The sequence below is a fragment of the Oreochromis niloticus genome, linkage group LG6 (assembly GCF_001858045.2).
Source record: "Oreochromis niloticus isolate F11D_XX linkage group LG6, O_niloticus_UMD_NMBU, whole genome shotgun sequence".
Taxonomy (NCBI): domain Eukaryota; kingdom Metazoa; phylum Chordata; class Actinopteri; order Cichliformes; family Cichlidae; genus Oreochromis; species Oreochromis niloticus.
The window spans coordinates 25,823,497-25,846,190 of NC_031971.2; the positions used below are offsets into that span (position 1 = coordinate 25,823,497).

General features: G+C 39.8%; 1 protein-coding gene across 1 annotated transcript; it reads right to left on the minus strand.

The window, feature by feature from the left end:
- Positions 1–2,177: 2,177 nt before the first annotated feature.
- On the minus strand, positions 2,178–11,596 carry LOC102082499 (uncharacterized). Its single transcript, XM_025908244.1, has 6 exons — positions 11,307–11,596; positions 5,859–5,935; positions 5,414–5,767; positions 4,731–5,060; positions 3,040–3,153; positions 2,178–2,353 (listed from the first exon to the last, which is right to left on the minus strand). The coding sequence occupies exons 2-6, from the start codon at positions 5,923–5,925 to the stop codon at positions 2,214–2,216; spliced, it is 1,005 nt and encodes a 334-aa protein (XP_025764029.1). The 5' UTR covers positions 5,926–5,935; positions 11,307–11,596; the 3' UTR covers positions 2,178–2,213.
- Between the last annotated feature and the right edge of the window lie 11,098 nt (positions 11,597–22,694).

The following is a 22,694-nucleotide window of genomic DNA, read 5'->3' on the forward strand; positions in this document are numbered from 1 at the left end:
TACATTAGGTAATGCATCATCCCATCCAATCTTTCTTCGACACGGTTTTTGCAGAATCTTCTTAGCAATCAAATTACTGGTGCCAACATTCCTAGAAGGGTCATAATCAGAGCTGACCGCAGAGAGGATCCCAGAGAGAGGATACCATGTCAATGTCAAAGGTCAATCTTTCAAAGTGATTCTGAACTTCGGGCTCAACAGATCATTGTATACCCAAAACTCTTGCCATTGGAAGCCTATCACTGTTACGGGCAGGCATCAAGTCTAGATCCTTTATTTCGTTTGCTCTGTTAGGTTCAGGTATTACAGCCAACACATGACGACTGTTACTTATCCACTTGTTGAGTAGAAAGCCAGCTTTCAAGCATATTGCATAGAATTCATGATAGAGAGCTATTGCATCCTCTTCTGTGGCAGCTGAGACAATCGTCAACGTAAAAGTTGTTCAAGATGGTATCCACAGCTTGAAGGTAAAACTGTAGTTTATGATCTTCAGCACATTTCCTTAGTCCAAAATTTGCACCACTGGGAGATGATGTTGCTCCAAACACATGTACTGTCGTTCTATATTCAACCATTGTTTAAGTGAAATCTCCAGCGGGCCACCAAAGGAACCTTAACACACCTCAATCCTCCTCTGGCACTTTAACCTGGTGAAACATTGATTTAATGTCTGCTGCAATGACAACAGGTTCTCTATGGAATCTTGTCAGAACTCTGATCAATGTGCTGGTCAAGTCAAGACCTTCTAAGAGCTGGCTATTTAGTGACACTCCTTGGCTTCACAGTCAAACACCACTCTAATTTTTTTCTTTTGTGGATGCAGAACACCATGATGTGACAAATATCATTTCCTGCCATCATTGCGTTCCAAATTTCTGTCTGAGACTTTTTCTGCATAACCTTCACAGATTATATCTGACATGAAGCTTTTCTTCAGATTCTGAAGGCATTGTTCAGCAACACTTCTGTTATCTGGCATGCAGACTTTTAAATATTTAAATGGAAGTCCAATGTAATACTGAACATTATGTAGCTTGGCAGTACTGGAAACTTCAGTTTTAAACTGCTGATTCCACAGCTTGTCAAGTTTCACCACAGAGCAAAGAAACAAGCTTGTAGAGCACAATTTGACCTCTAAGGGCGGCCATAACAAAGAGCAACTTGTTTAGCTTAATAAAAAGTAAACAACTGGTCACTTAGGTGAATGCAAAAAAACTGGAACAGGATATCATCAAAAGTTTAAACTCTAAGATAATTTTGAACAGTACCTTATCACAATTATTCTGCATGCTGGCTAAAGATGCATGCCCCAATCATGAGAACTGAACAGGAATGCAGTGCTTTTTCAGATACCAGCTGCAAGAAGTATTTAAAACAGATGTGGAAACTTAAACCAGAGTAGAAACTGGTGGCCCTAGTTTTAAACTTAGTTATTAACTTTGAACAAGCATGTGAGCTTTACATTACAAAGAGTCCCCACACCTTCAATTACGCTTAAAATAAATTATATGGCACAATATACATATAATATGAAACAAAGCACAAGGGTTCAACAAATATTGGCAACACATTCTTGTTTTATTGTACAACTTTATAGTCATTACATTGCATTTTTTAATGTTCTGAATTGTTTTCTTATAAACTGTTTTGAAACATGACATTTTACGCAATTTTAATTTTATATACAAAAAACAAAACGAAAATAAACAAAAAACAAAGACACTTAAGGCTTAAAAAATAACAAATGCATTGCAATAAAAATCCAAAATAACAATTAAATGTTGATTTAAACAAAAAGTACAATAACAGTAAGGCCAACATTTCCTCACTGCTCTGTCAAACCACAGATCAAACATACAGTCTCAGACAGTTCTACGTATCATTGTCTAAGTGAACGTATTATATTTTGTAAAGGATTATAAAACCATAAACAGATCATTAAGCTCCATTGGTAACATTTGAGAACAACACACACAGATTGACACACATACATAAACACATAACAACGTGGTGCTATCCCCAAGATATATTATAAACATGAGAAGCTAAAGTGAAAATAAATGCTGTTAAACTTTATGTATATATACATTTTAAAAATTTTATTTATATAGCGCCAAATCACAACAACAGTCGCCTCAAGGCGCTTTATATTGTACAGTAGATCGTACAATAATAGATACAGAGGAAAAACCCAACAATCATATGACCCCCTATGAGTAAGCACTTTGGCGACAGTGGGAAGGAAAAACTCCCTTTAAACAGGAAGAAACCTCCGACCGAACCAGGCTAGGGGAGGTGCGGCCATCTGCTTTGACCGGTTGGGGTGAGAGATGGAAATCAATGAGATATGCTGTGGAAGAGAGACAGAGATTAATAACAGGCATGATTCAATGCAGAGAGGTCTATTAACACATGGTGAGTGAGAAAGGTGACTGGAAAGGAAAAACTCAATGCATCATGGGAATTCCCCGGCAGCCTACGTTTATTGCAGCATAACTAAAGGAGGATTCAGGGTCACCTGGTCCAGCCCTAACTATATGCTTTAGCAAAAAGGAAAGTTTTAAGCCTAATCTTAAAAGTAGAGATAGTGTCTGTCTCCCGAATCCAAACTGGAAGCTGGTTCCACAGAAGAGGGGCCTGAAAACTGAAGGCTCTCCCTCCCATTCTACTTTTAAATACTCTAGGAACAACAAGTAAGCCTGCAGAGCGAGAGCGAAGTGCTCTAATGGGGTGATATGGTACTACAAGGTCATTAAGATAAGATGGGGCCTGATTATTTAAGACCTTGTATGTGAGGAGCAGGATTTTGAATTCAATTCTGGATTTAACAGGAAGCCAATGAAGGGAAGCCAAAACAGGAGAAATATGCTCTCTCTTTCTAGTCCCTGTCAGGACTCTTGCTGCAGCATTTTGGATTAACTGAAGGCTTTTTAGGGAGTTTTTAGGACTAGAAGTAATAAATGCATGAACTAGTTTCTATGTGATGAAGACAGTTCATTTAAATCATCAGGTAGGAAACGAGGAGCGTGTACTCACAGTGAGATCCCCATCTGTAGATCAACAGCACACACAGCAATCCTACCATCAGTGAACCAATGACCACCAGAGGGACAACTATTTTGTAGATCTCTACCCTATTTGAGTCTTGTCCAATAAAAGAAATAAAAACAAAAAAATAGTCAGTTAATTTTTTTAAATTAAGAAACACAGGAATACATGATAACTTTTTGTCTCCCTGTAATACTATAGTGAACTACATTCAATTTCTCTTTAACTGTCAGAGAGACAGTTAATGTACAAATTGAACATTAGTTTAATTTTAAAACAATAATCATGTAGAAGTAGAGTGTAAAAAAGACAAAGACAAACAAAATGGCAGGCAATACTTAGGCAATAGTATTGTGACAGATAATAGAATTATAGATTGTGAGGTGAGTGCCTGGGATAGTTACCAAGAGAACCTGAAATTCTTTTCATCAGATACAGTAAAACGTGTATGTGTGTGGGGATTTTCCATAGCAGAGAAAGCATTAACCAATCTGGTCTTTTTCTTGTTATTTACAGATGTAGAAAAAAAATAGGGCACACCTGTGGGATCTAGTATTGTGGGACTGTTAGGGTTGAACATTTTTCATTTTTGATTTTAATTATTAAATAAAGCTGTTTTAATTATTATATTTATGCACAATGCAATTGTGCTTATAACGAGTTGGCGCTCTGTGTTTTGAGGGTCATGAGCTTCGTCTGGTGTTATGACTAGACTGAAATATTGCAGGTACACGTAGATTTTTGCAGCAACGTTTACATACACACTGATAATGGTTTTCTAGAGAGTCCGAGCAAGATATCCTGAACCAGACCGTAGAATCAGTAGAAGATAATATAATTATCAAGGCTACTCAGGGGTTGTTTTTTTTTTTTTTGTCTTTCAGGTTCCAGGAGGAGCAAATAGAGGTGAGGTCAGACTGAACAGAGGAAGATTCGCAGCAGACTGCCACCTCCGTGTGGCAGCAAGATAGCCATAATAATCTTTGTTATTGTCATAGTTAGTGCTGTCAAAATCAATGTGTTAACGCAAATGAATGCGTGATTTAATTAGTGCATCTGGAGTGCAGAATGACTCAAAATCTCTGAAATGTCTCTGTCAACGCATTTCGGGCAGTTTGCCCAAGTAGAGTTACCTTCGCACATGCGCAAATGGGCAGTAGATCTGGTAGTGACGAGCAGCTGAACCCATCAACTCAATATGGAAGACGATAAACGCACAGTGGCCCTCTCGATGGGAAATTTGAGTATTAAAAAAGATAACAAGATGGAACAATCAACCGAAAGAAAGTATTATGCACATTGTGCAAGAAGGGATTTTCTTTTCACGCTTAAAATATCATTTTGACACGACGTATGCGTTAGTCGGGGATGCTGCTAGGACTTTGGCTAGCGCGTCACCCAGCTTGCGACAAACCACTCATGGAGCATCGGGGACTCAGTAAGTCTACCTCAGACATATTGACTGACACAATGCCAAGTGGATTGCAACAAACTTCAGGACTTTTAATATTGTTGAGAAAACGCGCTTTACATAGCATGGTTCCTCGTTTCAATTCAGCCCTCCAGATTTAAATTCTCTCTGATTCCACTTTGGCTGAAATTACTAAACAGTATTGTGAGCAGTAGGATGGTGCCAGCAGGCATAACAACTATCATGTGTGGTGTGTCATAAACTATACCTTCTTCAGATCCGTGCAGTGATGGTGGTGGTATGTTGGTTTCAAATGTGAACTCATCCTCTTTGCCTCCACTGGCATTGAACACAGCGCAGGTATACTTTGGGAAAGTGGATCCTCGCAGCAAAGACAGTCTGCTTGTGAGTTGAAACAAACCATCGTCTGACTGTGTCGCCTCCATTTCAGAGCTTCCTGTCCACTCATGATTCTCTTCATCAAACCAGCGAAGTGTTCCCCTTGGGTAGCCTCCATGAGACTCACAGATCAGGGTACTGTCTTTATTTGGGACAATTTTCTCAGGGATGGAGTATACAGTCAAGATACTGTATCTGGCTGCAGAGACAAAATGGAAAGCACAATCACTGAGCTGAACATTGCACCTTGACATCAATAAAAAGTTGCAACATGTAAAAAGCTGTCAACAGTAATGTTCTCAGGTGTAGTGTGCTGTATTTGGCTAAAGAAAACAAAACAAAAACATGATCACTGAGATGAAGATTGCACCTTAATGTTAATTAAATAAAATAAGATGTAATAATTATAATAAGAATATATGGTAGCCATATTACTGTGTATGTGATAAGAAGATACAAATTAATATGTAAAAAAATTTAATTTCTTACTTAAAATCTTGTTTCAAAATGCACATGTCTGTGCTAAAATGCTGTCAGATGTGCCAGTTTTACCTTGGACTTTAAGGGTGTTGAGCATGCTGCTATCACCACGGTCCGTGATCACCGTGCACTTGTAATATCCATCATCTTCCACTGCAGTGTTGGTGATGAGCAGAGATACATTCATGTTCTTCTTGTCCCATAATGGTTCAGCAAACCTGTAGCCTGACTTTTTATTTAATTTGTCTTTGGCAAAAACCACTAAGGGAAGGCCATCTTCGTCTTCTGGAGAGGTCAGTTTTCTCCAGATGACCAGTCGGATAGTTGCATCCTGTGCTAGTTCTGCTGTTTTAATGACACACTCCAGCAGTGATTGTTGGCCATAGTCTCCCACATTTGTTGTTTTGCATTCTATTTTTACAAACTCTGTCGAAAAGAAAGCAAAATTAGATATGAGGTTACATGAGTACCAAACACCATTCCATGCTTAAAGTTCTCAGATTATAAATAAACTTACCATCACTCTTGACTGCAGTGACACAGATGGCAGTGAATATGAATAAAAGAGTACCACCGGAGGCCATGATTATTTACCTGAAATGACAGTTAAAATGAGCAGGATCAGTTTGCAACTGTTTTACATCAAAGGGATTTTTTTTTGCTTTTTTACTAATCAAACAAGAGGGTGCAAAATGCATTTAAGTGTAACAAAGTAAAAGCTACTTTAGCTACTCCCTTAACCCAGAGGAGTCAGAGAGTGTAACTCCACATATTGGATTTGATAGATTTTTATAGCCAATGGTGCATCATGTCCTTCTTGATGCACTCCTCAAGGGATTCAAAGCTGGACTCAAAACAGGGAAAATTGCGTATAAGGATATATTTAATCAATATTGATGCTCATTGGGGAAACAGCATCGGTCTTAAAAAACATTAGAGCCTCCTGCTATTGTAGCACAGAGGTCCAGTTGACATGAAGAAAGAAAATGCTCTCAGTTATGGAAACGGCCAGTGGATTTGTGTTCTGTTTGATGCATGGTGTACATGTGTGTTTGCTGGCTGTTAATAAAGTTGCGCTCTCTCGGGGGGCGTGTTCATTCATCAAAAATGGCTGAAGGCTGATCCCATATGGAAAAGATATATATAAATCTTATAAAGTTTGCATCTGTCTTGTGTGAAACTTGTATGAAAAGCATACAAGAGTGAAAACAGATATAAGATCCCTTGAAAAATTATATAAATGAAACTTGTATGTTTTGGATACTTACTAAAACAATATATGAAAGTAATGAGAAAGTGGCCACTTTCATGAGTAAATCATATAAGTTTTTACTATTTTTTTTCCATATGGGATGTGTGTTTATTCCTCGCTAATCATTGTCAGTGCAGTTTACTATTGACGTCAGACTTCTCTGCCCATTTTCATACTTCTGCTGACGGGCTATGGGCCCAGATAACTACGACTTTTCTAAAGGAGTTAAAGTGTTTTTGCCACCAAGAGAAGCGTCGCAATGTACAGTGTACCCGGTGAGGATCAGTATACCATGCTAGTGCCATGAGTCGACAAGCCGCTGAGTCAAACAGCTGTTGGTTTCGGCTAGGTTTTGATGGGGACGAAAAGAGTTATGAACTGTGGGAGACAAAATTTGTGGGCCACCTTCGTTTGCAAGGACTAAGAGACATTATTTTGAAGCAGCCTACCAACATGGAGGGAGAAGAAGATTGCAGAGGTATACGCGGAGCTGATCCAGTTTCTGGATGATAAAAGCCTCGTATAATTACTCTGTATACAGAACTGACTTCGCACCAAAAGTCCAGCAGTGAGAGTTTGACTATGTTATAGAGCAGAGACAGCTATCACTGCCCTGAAAAATGCTGGTGAAACACTGAGCGATGGGTTATTGGTTTTGAAGGGACTGCCAGAATCATTCAAACCACTTGCTATTCATATTACTGCTGAATGAAATTGGCGCACATTCTTTGATATGGCCAGGTGTATGCTAATAGAGAAAGAGTTACTGAAAGAGTTGTGGACCTACGCAGTGCAAACAGCAGCTGTCGTGAGGAAGAGATGTTTTAACAGACGCAAAAAACAGACATCATATTTAATGCTGACAGGAAGAAGGACAAATCTTTTCAAGATGCAGAATTCTGGGTCAGTGTGTTATGCCTACAGGCAGAACAAGAGAAAACTAGACTCATGGTGTGAGAAAGGAATCTTTGTTGGATATGACAAAAACAGTCCAGACTATATGGTCTGCTACCCAAACAGTGGACAAGTACAGAAGCATTGACTCATGAAGTTTGAGACTAAAACAAGAGCAGAGAGACAAACACAACCTGACATAATGCCAGATGATGACAGTGACTTTTGAGATACAAAACAGGTCCAGCAGGACCAGAGAAATGACTGATGTGAGTACAGAACACACAGATACTCAGGATCAGCTGAAAAAGTTGAAAAAGTCACTAAATGGGCTAAAACAGTCAGGTAGAAATTGGGACAATGTGTTACATGAATATCTGAGAGAGAACAACTTTGTGCAGAATCCTACTGACCATTGTGTTTACACAAAGATGACAGAAAATAAGGTGATTTTGATCAAATGGGTAGATGACTTTATCATTCCTGCCAGTGACGAAAGTGAACTGTTTTGAAGAAAAACCTTGCAGCAAAATTCAAAATGAAGGATTTGAGTGAACTTGGACATTTCATTGCTACATATTTTGACCAGCATGATAACTGTGTAAAAATGTAACAAAACAAAATGTAGAAAACATACTTCAAAGGTTCAGCATGCAGGATTGCCAGGCTAGACTGACACCTTGTGAACAAAAACTGAACTACACTGATGGTGCAGAAAAGATGAATGATGTCAAAAGGTACAGAGTGGCAGTGGGTAGTGTGATCTAGCATGCGCAAGACCAGACTTGAGTTTTATACTCAGTAAACTGTCGCAGTATTTTACTGAGCCAACTGAAGACCAGTGGACTACAGTAAAACATGTACTGAGATATCTGAAAGGGGCATCTGAGAAAGAACTGTGTTACAGGAAATGTGACAATGAAGAACTGAGGTTGTGGGCATACAGGGATGCTGATTGGACAAGTAATGTAACAGACATAATACAACTGGTTATTGTACAAATCTGGTTGTAAATGGTTCTTTGATTTTGTGGAAAATTAAAAAGCAACCTACTGTTGCATTATCTACCTGTGAAGATGAGTACATGGCTTTATCTACAACCTCACAGGAGTGCCTGTACTTAACTGTTACAAGGTATTGATGAACAGAAATATGCACCGTGAAAAGTTTACGAAGATAACCAGGATGCGATTGTATTGGCTAAGAATCCTGTAACAGATGTAAACATGTTGACATAAAGTATCACTTTGCAAGGTCAATCGTGAGTTAAGGAAAAATAACTTTAGATTATTGTAAAACAGATGAGATGGTAGCAGATGTAATGACAAAACCTATAAGAAAAGCTAAGTTTTTAAGGTTTGAAAAATTTATGTTTGGACATTGTATACGAACATGTATGTTCATTCATCCAAAATGGCCGAAAGGTGATGTGTGTTCATTCCTCCCCAATCATCGTCTGTGCAGTTTACTATTGATGTTGGACTTCTCTACGTATTTTCATACTTCTGCTAACAGGTCCAAGGGATCTTCTGCAAAATGGGGGCGCTATTTTAAAGATCACTTAAGTTCATTAGACGGTGATTTGGTATCTTTTCATCTTTAAACCCAACCTCAGTATAAGCCACAGTGATCCTTTATAGCAGTGGCGGAGCGGGGGGTGGCTTACTGGGCCCAGGTTGTTTTTTCAGAAGCCCGGGGTCTTTTGGAGTGTGATTTTTTCATAGTTAGATGCCTGACTCACAGCTGTATAAAACAAAAACTACACATAATATTCGAAGCACATAGTGCACACTGTGGGAATTTACGACTCTGCGTAAATCCCCCTTAATATTGGTATGATCCGAGCTCAGACACTAAGCGACTGAGCGAGGGGGCGGGGGGAGCTGCTGCCTGTGAGTGCGCTGTTGGAGAAACTGAGCCAGGCAGACAGAGGAGAACTGAAGTTCGACCAAGTATCAAAGCAAATCATTCGTACTGTACAAATAATGTAAATATGACGGTGTATCACCAAAGATTGATGTCAAACGGATCACTTGACCCATATTACGTTACTTGCTCTTCGAGTGAATCAACAAATGGTGAAATGAAAAGCCGAACAACAACAATGCTGTTTCTTTAGAGAGTCTTAGCTTACATGTGTGTTTATTTCATATTTTCAGTTGTTACCCTCCACGGCTAAATAAATCGGTTTCAGTAATGTACTGATATACAAGAATGGACATAAGGGGCTTCTTTCAAAGAAAAAACTCTGGTAGATGTTATTTTATATATCATGCTTTGTATGTTGTTCAGTATATTTCTATGCAAAACAAGAGGAATTTCAATACACAGCAGTATATTCACAGTTTAAACCAGATACTTACATACACTTTATGGAAAACACAAGAACATTTTTTTACTGTACAACATCAATTTAGAGTAAACTTGTTTTGTTTTGGATAAATAAATATTGAATTAAATTTGAATTAGTTAAATGTCAGAATAAAGAGAGACAGAGCTGTCTATTTTTTATCACTTTCATCAAATTTAGGAGTACATATACACTAAGTTTATTGTTAATTAATAAGAAAACTCCAGACGATTCCATTCTAAGCTGAAGAAGCTTCTGATAGGTTAGTAGAGTCCATGTGAGTAAATTGGTGGCACACCTGTGGATGCATATAAGACAAAACACAGAGCCTGTTTCTTTGAAATGGGAAAATAAAGAGATGTCAACCAAAACACCAGGAAAAGAATTGTGGAGCTCCATAAGTGTGGCTCAATTTTGAATACAATTTGGTGCCATTTACAATTAAGAAATACATATAGTTTCTCTCTTTACTCTTAAAGTTAACAAATATGTTTTTTCATGTTTATCAACCTAAAAAATAAACATTTAGTCTGATTTGATGTTACAATTAAAAAAGTGTTTGTGGTTTTATCTGAAGAGTATGTAAATATCTGATTTCTACTGTATATTTGATGATGTTGATGTTTGGTTTGATTGTCAGCACAAAGAGGGAGAGAGAGGAACAGAGAGGGAGAGAGAGGAGCAGAGAGGGAACAAGAGCAGGTGAGACACATGTTAGTCAAATGGTTGTTTACCAGAAGTATCACCGTATCATAGGTACTCATGTATCTCGTACCTAGTGTTTCTTTTTAGGTTTGTTAGTTTTCAAATTCTGTATTTATTAAGTTATGCAGGCTTGTTTGCACAACAAGGCTAAATAATTATATAAACGTTTCTCAATCTAAATAGTGTACTTTGGTAGAATTAAAAAAATAAGTGTAGTGCAGGTCTATGATGATTTTTAGTGCTACTATCATCTAGTTTTGATTCTGGTTCTGTCTTGGTTAAGTCCTAAGTAGTCCTGATTTTGAACTGTTGTAGTCCTGTTTTAATTCCGGATCAGTTCTGGGTCTGGTTGAATTGGGGTTTAGCCCTCATGTCTTGATACAGCCCCGACTTTGTTCTGCCTTGCTGCTTAATTAAAAAAGTAGTTTAAGGTGTCCTGCATGTGATATATTTTTTTTTTCCTATATGAAGTCATTCTTTTTTGAACAAAACTCAAAACAGAGCCTAATAATCTTTCAGTCATTTCAGTCAACCCTTTAGGGCTAAAGGGTAGCCCTGGGCTTTTTTTGTTTGTAATTTCTTTTCTCTTTGGAACAAAAACAGGCCATCCAGACAATTGAGATATCAATACAAAGCCCAGGATGTCCTCTGCTTAGTACATCAGGACTTAGTAGGGTAGCTCAAAAAAGTCAAAAGATACAGACCAAAAACAAATGTCCATTACAGAGGACATAAATGAAAACCCAGAGTTAACCCTCAATTACCTGGATAAGACGAAATCCTGCTGCGTAATACAGATCCCGGTGTGATCTCAGATGGCAGCGCACTGTTTCAGCTTAGAAACGAGCCCTTAATATAAGCAACAACACTGACGCCTGTAGTTGGGAACTCTCTCTTTTTTGGTCCACTTCTTCACCACATGAAACTGATTGAACTGCCACGACCAACTCCCCGTTTTACATTTTCTGCCACTTCACTGGACTAAATCACGGATTTACACACACACGTCCCAAACATCTCTTCCGGGAGTAGTAATACGTTGGCGGCAGTCGATTATGGCGGCCAACCTGTTTGACAGGTTTCGTGCCTGTACGCATGTGCGTTCAGGTATCTCCTGGGTTATCTGAGGTCATGTGTGGAAACACCCAGGGTTTATGTGTTCATGTGTTTTTAACTGGGTTTTAATTTAATCAAACCATAGGGTTTTTAATTAAACTATTTTTATCGCTTTGGCGTGTCTCAACATTCAGTTATGCAGACATGTGTGTTCTTAAAAGCAATTCTTTGTTTTTGCGTGGAGGAATGGAAGCCATTTTGTTTCACTGTGCACCTTAACAAAGCTGGAATGCTTTTTATTTACATGTAGTCAAAAGTGTTACTAATTGTGTTTTAATCACACTAATTTTGTGATTCTGACAATGTCTCAGCATGCAGTGATGCATGCATTTTATTTTAAAAACAGCACAAATGGGAATTTCTTCTGTACGGGTAATTTCAGCCTGTTCACAAGCGTTTCATTTAATCAAACCACTAGTTTTAATCTAACTAGTTTTTACGCATCTACTGGGGTTTCTTTCACAGGGTGATGCGATCATTTTATTTAAAAATCGGGATTTCGGAATGTTGAACTAAGACGGAGACAGAGCCAGGTAGGTTTTTACTGTAGATGGTCGCAAATAACATTCAGCCCCTTTAGAAAAAAATGCTGCAGTGATACTTCTAAAACCAGGCGCACAGGCCCCTCTGTCTTTCAACAGCTGGTTAATTGTTTTAAATTGTTCAGCAACGCAAAAGCTCACCGTGGGTATCATTTAATTGTTGTGACTCTTTAGGAAAAAGGTAAAAGCCAACAGTCGAGGGACCCCGCCTGTTGTCTGAAGCAGCCGGTATCGGCTCTTTTGTAATTCCTCGAGAATACAAAAAAGGCACAGATGTACCAGTCGCTGGGGTAGCTGCTATTGTCTGAAGTAGCCAGTATCAGTATCAGTCATTATTAGTAATGCAAACTTATATTTCATCAATGCGTTGTGTGAGATAGCCTTTAACGTATTGCATGGCAACATTCCACTGACCAAACAGCAGTACAAACAGCTAAAAAAGAAAAAAACAATAATCAGACTGATTGCTGACAAAAAGATCAAAACTTTGAAAAAGAGAAAGACAGTCATCCAATCTGGAGGGTTTTTACTGCCGTTATTAGGGGCAGCAATCCCTTTCATAACCAGTCTGATAGCGAACAGGTGAAAATGGAACATGTGCAACTGGTGTTGGTGCCCCAACACCAGTTGGACTTGTTAAAGCAACAGCAGCAGCACACAGGCAGCATCAGACAACAGGCTCAGAATGAGTTGGACAAGGAGATGCTTCAAGTATTACAAGAATCTGACATAGATGTGTATGAGAAAGCTAAAAAATATGGCGATATTCTCCAAAGATACCTTACGCTTGTGAGACAAGGTGCCCATGAAAAGAATGTATTGTCTTTATCACTACCCGAATAATTTAACAGGGATACACAAACCCAGCCAGCGGACACTCCGTCTGTTTATGGTGATGCAGGGGTGAGGGATTTTGCTGCGGAGAATGTTTTGACACACATTCCTAAAAGGAGTAGGAGGAATGCAGAACTTATTCTATCAGCGGTGAGCCGTTCACCAGATGTGATTTCTTACAATGACAAAGGTGAAATTGTTGTTGATAAACACGCCATCCCGGGTTCACCGATTTATGATCTGATTAAAGCCGTCACAACCACGCACACACCTTCTGAGGGTTTGAGACCTAAGGGCTGGACAGAGTTTTTAAAGGCTGCTTCAGATTTAAACATACCGTTATCAGCCATATCCAACACCGGCATACGTAAGACCATCGCCATATATAAAACCGATCACATAGTGCCTGAAGACCCTGGTTTTTTTAAAACAAGCCAAAAAAGAACACCCCTGGCGGACCGCTGTGACATAGTACATTAAAAAAAAATAAAGAATTAAAAAAAAACAAATTAAAGGGGGGTCCTGTAGAGTGGTTGGATTTTTGAATTCAGACTTTTTTCTTATCACAGCTGAAATGTTTTTTTTAATTTTATTTCTTTATTACAGTGGCTTGCAAAAGTATTCGGCCCCCTTGAACTTTCCCACATTTTGTCACATTACAGCCACAAACATGAATCAATTTGATTGGAATTCCACGTGAAAGACCAATACAAAGTGGTGTACACGTGAGAAGTGGAACGAAAATCATACATGATTCCAAACATTTTTTACAAATAAATAACTGAAAAGTGGGGTGTGCGTAATTATTCAGCCCCCTGAGTCAATACTTTGTTGAACCACCTTTTGCTGCAATTCCAGCTGCCAGTCTTTTAGGGTATGTCTCTACCAGCTTTGCACATCTACAGACTGAAATCCTTGCCCATTCTTCTTTGCAAAACAGCTCCAGCTCAGTCAGATTAGATGGACAGCGTTTGTGAACAGCAGTTTTCAGATCTTGCCACAGATTCTCGATTGGATTTAGATCTGGACTTTGACTGGGCCATTCTAACACATGGATATGTTTTGTTTTAAACCGTTCCATTGTTGCCCTGGCTTTATGTTTAGGGTCGTTGTCCTGCTGGAAGGTGAACCTCCGCCCCAGTCTCAAGCCTTTTGCAGACTCCAAGAGGTTTTCTTCCAAGATTGCCCTGTATTTGGCTCCATCCATCTTCCCATCAACTCTGACCAGCTTCCCTGTCCCTGCTGAAGAGAAGCACCCCCAGAGCATGATGCTGCCACCACCATATTTGACAGTGGGGATGGTGTGTTCAGAGTGATGTGCAGTGTTAGTTTTCCGCCACACATAGCGTTTTGCATTTTGGCCAAAAAGTTGCATTTTGGTCTCATCTGACCAGAGCACCTTCTTCCACATGTTTGCTGTGTCCCCCACATGGCTTGTGGCAAACTGCAAATGGGACTTCTTATGGTTTTCTGTTAACAATGGCTTTCTTCTTGCCACTCTTCCATAAAGGCCAACTTTGTGCAGTGCACGACTAATAGTTGTCCTATGGACAGATTCCCCCACCTGAGCTGTAGATCTCTGCAGCTCGTCCAGAGTCACCATGGGCCTCTTGGCTGCATTTCTGATCAGCGCTCTCCTTGTTCGGCCTGTGAGTTTAGGTGGACGGCCTTGTCTTGGTAGGTTTACAGTTGTGCCATACTCCTTCCATTTCTGAATGATCGCTTGAACAGTGCTCTGTGGGATGTTCAAGGCTTGGGAAATCTTTTTGTAGCCTAAGCCTGCTTTAAATTTCTCAATAACTTTATCCCTGACCTGTCTGGTGTGTTCTTTGGACTTCATGGTGTTGTTGCTCCCAATATTCTCTGAGACAACCTCTGAGGCCGTCACAGGGCAGTTGTGGAGCTGTTTTGCAAAGAAGAATGGGCAAGAATTTCAGTCTCTAGATGTGCAAAGCTGGTAGAGACATACCCTAAAAGACTGGCAGCTGTAATTGCAGCAAAAGGTGGTTCTACAAAGTATTGACTCAGGGGGCTGAATAATTACGCACACCCCACTTTTCAGTTATTTATTTGTAAAAAATGTTTGGAATCATGTATGATTTTCGTTCCACTTCTCATGTGTACACCACTTTGTATTGGTCTTTCACCTGGAATTCCAATAAAATTGATTCTTGTTTGTGGCTGTAATGTGACAAAATGTGGGAAAGTTCAAGGGGGCCGAATACTTTTGCAAGCCACTGTATATTATATTTATATCTACTTGGGAAAATAATGTACAGCCGGGATAATTAACAAATCCTACGTCAGCTTCCCTGCTGTTTTTAGGTGGGGTTTGACTATGCTGACTCCTTTTTTAAACAGCGGTACAGCAAATCTAAACATGCTGCGGAACAAGCCCCCCAGCCCTGCCCCGTATTGCATGCTGGTCCCGATATTCCTTTCGAGCTCTGCTCCAGCCCTCGAAACGTATTATTTTACATATTTTGCTTCATCTGTGTTGTAGACGGCCATCCTTTTTAAAAAAATGCTGGGTTACTGGTCGGAAGTGGAGCTTGACAAACACCTTACCGTATAAAAAGGGTATGTGTTGATTTTGGTGTCTTTCAAATCGTTGACGATGTCATTGATTAATGACTTTGACACAGGTGTGTAGTGCGGGCTGTCAAATTGCAGAATAGGCAGACAGCGGTCATCGTCTGTAATATTTATAGTCCTTAATAGCCGCGCGTGGGCGTTGCCCACAAGCAGGTAATCAACGATATCTGCATAAATAAAGTTATATTTTCCACCGTATATGTCTGCGGGATGCGGGGTGTATGTGTTTTTGTAATGAAGTACAAACAAGTCTCCTGTTTTGAATCCTAGGATTTCTGCCAGCCTCCCTCTAAATGTGAGAATGGTCCCCCTAGGCCCCATAACACAGGCATGGTTACTAACTGCATTGTATTGCATTTTAATGTTGCCTGTGGCTTGGTGCTGCTGACATTTAAAATTAAATTCTTTTATTATCTGTTCCACAGATGCATAATGACCCACAGACAGCTCAATCACGGTCACGGCTGGTTTCATCTTTGACTGGGTCATAAATTTCCACTTGCGAATCTGATTGTGGAAAGACAGCCAAATGCATGGGTACTGTATCTCTATAACAGCAACCTCATACGGCTGATTCAAAACAATAGGTTTTGCTAGCTTTGTTCTAAAATTAGATATCTTATTTCTGGAATCCACGAATTAAAGCTGTCGGGCCATCCTAGCCATTTCACTAGCACCTGCTTTTTCCGACCCACTTTTTTTCTAGCCAATATGTTTTCAATTTTAAATGTTTTGTTTTTATCAACAACCACACGTTGTATCTCAGGCTCATAAAATGTCCCTTTCAATACCTCTCCTGCTAGAACTTGTGCCAGGATCCTGTTTGTGGACTTTAGTTCGGCTTTTAACACCATCGTGCCTGAACTTCTCTCTTCCAAACTCTCCCAGCTCAGCGTGTCTCCAGCTACCTGTCAGTGGATCACCAGCTTCCTGACAGACAGAAAGCAAAAAGTGAGGCTGGGGGAGATCACCTCTGAAACTCGGTCCCTCAGTATTGGTGCCCCTCAAGGATGTGTCCTCTCACCACTACTGTTCTCCCTCTACACTAATGACTGCACCTCCAAGAACTCGGCTGTTAAACTCCTAAAGTTTGCAGATGACACCACCGTCATAGGCCTCATTCAGAATGGTGATAAGTCTGCATACCGGCAGGAAGTTGAGCGGCTGGTACTCTGGTGCAGTCAGCACAATCTGGAGCTGAACACTCTTAAAACTGTAGAGATGACAGTGGACTTCAGGAGACATCCCTCAACTCTGCCCCCCCTCATCATATCAGACAGCCCTGTATCGACTGTGAAGATCTTCAAGTTCCTGGGTACCACCATCTCCCAGGACCTGAAGTGGGAGACCAACATCAACTCCATCCTCAAAAAGACCCAGCAGAGGATGTACTTCCTGAGACAACTGGGGAAGTACAGTCTTCCACAGGAGCTGCTGATCCAGTTCTACACTGCAGTCATTGAGTCTGTCCTGTGCTCCTCCATCACAGTCTGGTATGGTGCAGCCACTAAACAGGACAGGAGCAGACTGCACCGGACTGTACGGGCAGCAGAAAGGATCATCGGCGCCCCCCTGCCCTCCATCCAGGATCTGTACCTCTCAAGAACCAGGAAACGGGCAGGGAAAATCATCACAGACCCCTCACACCCTGGACACAGACTTTTTGACCTGCTGCCCTCTGGCAGACGGTACAGAAGCCTGCAGACCAGGACCACCCGACACAGGAACAGTTTCTTTCCCCTCGCCATCTCCCTTCTAAACAGTTGACCTGTCACACTGCTCCCACTGCCAGACTGCAACTGCACCTTATGTACATTCTGTAGTATTCATTCCACCTCATTTCATTTCTGTACTTTTATGTATATAAGTTTAGATTAGTTATTTATAGTTGGTTTACACAGCTTTGTGTATGTATGTGTATGCATGTGTAATGTATATATAGACACGTGTGTGTGTGTGTGTGTGTGTGTGTGTGTGTGTGTGTGTGTGTGTGTGTTTTACATTGCTGTGCTTGAGAGCCACCATCTACCGGAACCAAATTCCTTGTATTTGTCTGCACATATACTTGGCCAACAAACACGATTCTGATTCTGTTCTGATTCTGATAGATCCGCTAGTCTGTACACGGGGGGTCTGTCTCCCTATACGCTCATTGACTGTGAAAATCTCATCGGTGTAGGTCTGCTCGTATCCTTTTCGAAACACTCCTCTCAGTTTTGATATTCGTACAGTGTCACCAACATTAAATTAAAGCGCAGTTCCCGCTGAGCCCTCGTTTTGTACAACGCGTTAAACACTGACTTCTCATTATCCTTATTTACCTCTGCCGGAGCCATTTGGATAGACCTGTGATAAGCATTGTTATATGCTTGTGTGAGATCGGGTATGACATCTACATATCTTCGGGAGTTTGCAGATTTTAAGTACTTCCACATTCTACCCTTGAAGCTACGATTGAATCTTTCGACAATACTGCATTTAACCTCGCTAGCTGTTGAGAAATGCTTGATATTATATTGCTTCATTAGCTGTTTAAAGGTTGCATAACCCACACCTGAACGAGCATACGTACACGCATGAAACCTGTCAAACAGTCAAAGGAGCTTGCAAAGAAAAGCGTCTGGACTTCTTTAAGTTGCTTGAAGACGTTTCACCTCTCATCCGAGAAGCTTCTTCTTCTGAAGAAGCTTCTCGGATATATATTATATGCACAGGTGCAGCAGTCTTGAAACAGATGCTGTAACACCACAGAAATCATCTTTTTCTCCGAATGTCTCCTTGGAAATGATCTTGTTACTGGGTCCAACTCCTTCACCACATCCAACATCACATCCTTAGCATCCGTCTGGCCCCTCTGGCCTGTCGGGTCTATCCATCCTGTTGGTCCTGTTACTCTGCTGAAGCTGTGCCCTCTTTATGTTTGTGTCACTACTGTACATGATCTGTGACTGAACTCACCTCCCATCTTTTATGCAGAATGACCAGGTGTGGATCATTTCTTTGATTAAGATGGGTAAGAGACAAAAAAATTAATAAATAAATAAAAATAAAAACATTCAAACTAAAGACAAACATGCATAAAATCATACTATACAGCAAACCAATAAAACACACAGAATAAAACAATAAAACTACTTCCAGCCCACAACACATCCAGGTAATGAAATTACAATAACTGTCTGTCTGTCTGTCTGTCTGTCTCTCTCTTGTCTGTTTGCCAGGCTTAAGGTGTTGTCCTGTCAGAGTGCAATGCCACCCCACTTCTCTTTTCCCAAGAGATGAAATAAAGTAGTCACAGTCGTCGTAATTGGGGGGGGGGAGTATGTTTATGCAAGAAAGTTCATAAAAGCAAAATGATTGGTCAAACTGTCATCATACTGTGTATGGGCTCAGAAATCCATACAAATACATGTGTAATGAGGTCAACTATTCAATTCAATTCAATTTTATTTGTATAGCGCCAAATCACAACAAAAGTCGCCTCAAGGCGCTTTAACTACAAAACGTAGCCAGATTTACTAATAAAAAATGTGTTTTATTTAATTAAATCGTTAACCTAGTACATTCATTCTCAGAGATTAAAAAAAGTAAACATGGAATCATGTAGAACTACATGATTCCAGCTAAGTTGAAATGTAAAGACAAGGAAGTGATGTTGTGCTGTCGTTAAGTAAATAAAACCTTATTATGAGGGGGTTTTTTTCATGTGATCATCTCATAGAGTTGAGAACATGATGACGCCTATTTTTAAATTCTGTAGAAATGTTCTTAATTTTAAAGAAAGTAGGTTTAGTAATAAGGATATAATGCACTAATGTCCATGTATATCCATTAGAGGGCACCATAAGTATGAACATGTCCTTAAGCACATACAAAAACATGTACTTCACTTATTCTTAGGAATACCAAAGAGTAAGTGAAGGCAGAGAAAACAAAAGTGTTGGCTATTTAAAAAAGTGGTATTGCAAGCTGGTATGAAAGGAGTTTGTGACTCATCATTCTCGCAGACAAGACAGATACAATAAAATGTGTAGATGAGGAAAAAAGATGGTACAAAAGAATAAAAACAAATTTAAAAATGAAATGAATTACCTGTGTCAGACAATACAAAAGCAGAAACACAACAATCAGATCACCATCAATTATTTTAATTCATGTCATGTCATCCATTCACATTACTATGAATTATGAGTGCAACATGGATAATAAAGCCAAAGAAGTAAGGCTTTTTTTAGTTAATCTCTTAATTTGCGTAGCTTTAAGATCAGATTTACAGTAATGTGCAAAGTTCTGAGCCAGCCTTCTTTTTTATATTTTGGTAAGAAATATACATAGAAATACAGTATACAACACAAAGTTTAAAAACCGTGCTTAAACATATTATCAGTAGATGCAGTTAATTTAATGAGATACAACGCGTCAATTCATTTTAACCATAACAAAAAACAAGTGATCTGTACTAACATTGAAATCGCCTTCTATAGAACAGCAGTGCAATCAAAAATTCTAGGATCAACAATCCGATGCCAACCAGAAAAGCAACTACTCTGGGGGTTTGGCCCAATCCTGGGGCTCCTCCAGCCTCTGAATTAAAAAACATAAAACATAATCATTGAGATGAATATTGCATCTTTATGTTAGTAAAACATCTTAATCAGATGTGACAGCCATTATACTTGACATGTAATGAGACGATTTCAACATCCAAACTTCATTTTCATACACGTTATTAAAAAAATAACATTTCTTAGCTAAATTTACCGTGCACTTTAAGAGTAGTGACACTGGTGTGATTGCCACTGTCTGTGATCACCGTGCACCTGTAAACTCCGTTGTCTGCCACTGCAGTGTTGGTGATGAGCAGAGATATGTTCATGTTCTTCTCAATCCAGGATGTTTCAGCAAACCTGTAGCCTGACTCTTGGTCTAATTCCCCTCTGGCATATGCAAACACGGTAAGGCCATCATTGTCTTCTGAAGTGGTCAGTTTTTTCCATGCGACCATCCAAATGGTTGGATCCTGTACATCTTTTGTCATTCGGATGATATGCCCCAGCAGTGACTGCTGGCCATGGTGTCCCACATTTTCAGCTTTGCATTCCACATTTATTAAACCTGGGAAAGCTATAAAAACACATTTGTCTGTGCAGAAGTTCTAGAGTTAGGTCCAGAAAGTCAGCGACAATTAGGAAGTTCAAGGGTCTACAGATGTAAGGTTCGTCACTCATCCAAGTGACTTCTTCAGTCTCAGCTGACTGAGACTGAGTACATTTGCATAAAGACTGAAACCAGCCCGCTGAATGAACAATAGGCTGGGAGGTCAGTTCCTTCATCGTGATTATGCAAATTCTCTTGACCATTGATCAACAACCACTGATCAATGCCCATGAGTACCATTCACAGAGAGTTGGGGAATGGCCACAATCACAGCATTGTATGACAGTGAAAGATGTACCCTTAGGCCCCCTCCTCGATTCAGAGATGGTCTTTCCCTTTTCACGTAAATGGCCTCCTTGACTCCGCGCTCAAACCAGCGTTCCTCCCTGTCCAGGATGTGTACATCCTCATCATTGAAAGAGTGTCCACTGGCCTGTAGGTGTAAATAGACTGCAGAGTCCTGGCCTGACGAGGTAGCTTTTGGAGTAATCCAAGTGACTTCTCTTCTGCTGATTCTAAGGCTAAGTTCAAGACATCTTGTTCGGGCGTCCTGACCCAGAGACTATTCTACCCATTATCATGTGTGTGTCAGCATGCTGTTCATCATGCTGAAATATTTCAAATCGGATGAAGATTTTGACCCTAATAATCTGTAGTGCCTACTCGTTTATGAGCCCATTTGAATTGTGTTTATATTAAAGTAATAAAACAGCTTTATTTAATTTATTTTTATAAACGATTGAATATTTTTTTCAACCCTAACACAGTCAAGAAGAGAACAGCTATTTTTAGTTGTGAACAAAAAAGGAAGGAATCAGGAATTGCTGTGTTGCCACCTGACATCACATCAACTGCCTAGCCAGTTTGAACTGATACAGACTCAGTGTGACATCCCATTTTAATCAGTCGGGTCTGATATGATATCAGCCCTCGCTTTACGGCTATAAAAGCTTCAACTCTTCTGGGAAGGGAATCCACAAGAATTACAAATATGTTTATGTGAACTTTTGACCCTTCTTTCAGAAGCTCATTTGTGAGTTCAGACACCAATGTTGGAACAGAAAGCCTGGCTTGCAGTCTCAGCTATAAATCATCCTGAACGTGTTCTGTCTGGTTGAGGTCAGATCTCCGTGAAGGCCAGTTAACTTCTTCCACACCAAACTCGCTCATTCATGTCTTTATGGACCTTGCTTTGTACATATTTGTACATGTGTGATGTTGAAACAGGAACAGCGACGCAAAGTTCCTTTGGGTGTGGTTGAACAGTTGCAGTTTCTTTGCACTGAAAGGGACAGCATATAACTTCATTGTGCTTCAGGCATAATGACAATCAAATATTCTGATTCTGATTCAATATATAAATTGAAGACTGAAGCATGAAGTGCATTGCAGAATGCTGCTCTCTCGTGGTTAAAAAGTGACACTGGCAGTAGCTGCTTCACTGGCTTTTCCTGTGCTGGAGACCAAAAAGAAAAAAAGAAAATCAAAATGTAGTAAGTTCAAGTTGATTGAGGCCTTTGTTAGTCAGAGTTATACTTCTATTAGAATTTTCTACATTCCTAATCAATTTTACACACTGTATATCATAAGAATAGGAAGTAGCACTTCAATACGAAATATTAGAACATTATAGGTACTAAATATGAATAAGATAAACAAAAGGGTTTTCTGCTTGTGCTTTGCACATCCCCTGCTGCTGCATGCTACGATTACACGATCGTGGTACAAACAGATCTGACAGTTAAAAGTATGTATGTCAGGGCTTAAATGACTCAAACATGTGGTTACATTTTTATATGAGTCAGCAGCAGCAGCGTGTGAATGCTTAGAAGATGCAGAAGGAGTGCAACTGCCTTTAAAGACATGAAGTTTTAAAGTTCCAGGGGTTCTCACAGCTTTGATGACCGA

Bases quoted from the DNA above. Each gene is read 5' to 3' on its own strand.
- LOC102082499 (XM_025908244.1), bottom strand. From the start codon at position 5,925: ATGGCCTCCGGTGGTACTCTTTTATTCATATTCACTGCCATCTGTGTC. The intron at 5,061-5,413 runs GTAAAACTGGCA...TTGTCTCTGCAG, and splicing joins CAACACCCTTAAAGTCCAAG to CCAGATACAGTATCTTGACT. The intron at 2,354-3,039 runs GTGAGTACACGC...TCTCTTCCACAG, and splicing joins CTACAGATGGGGATCTCACT to CATATCTCATTGATTTCCAT.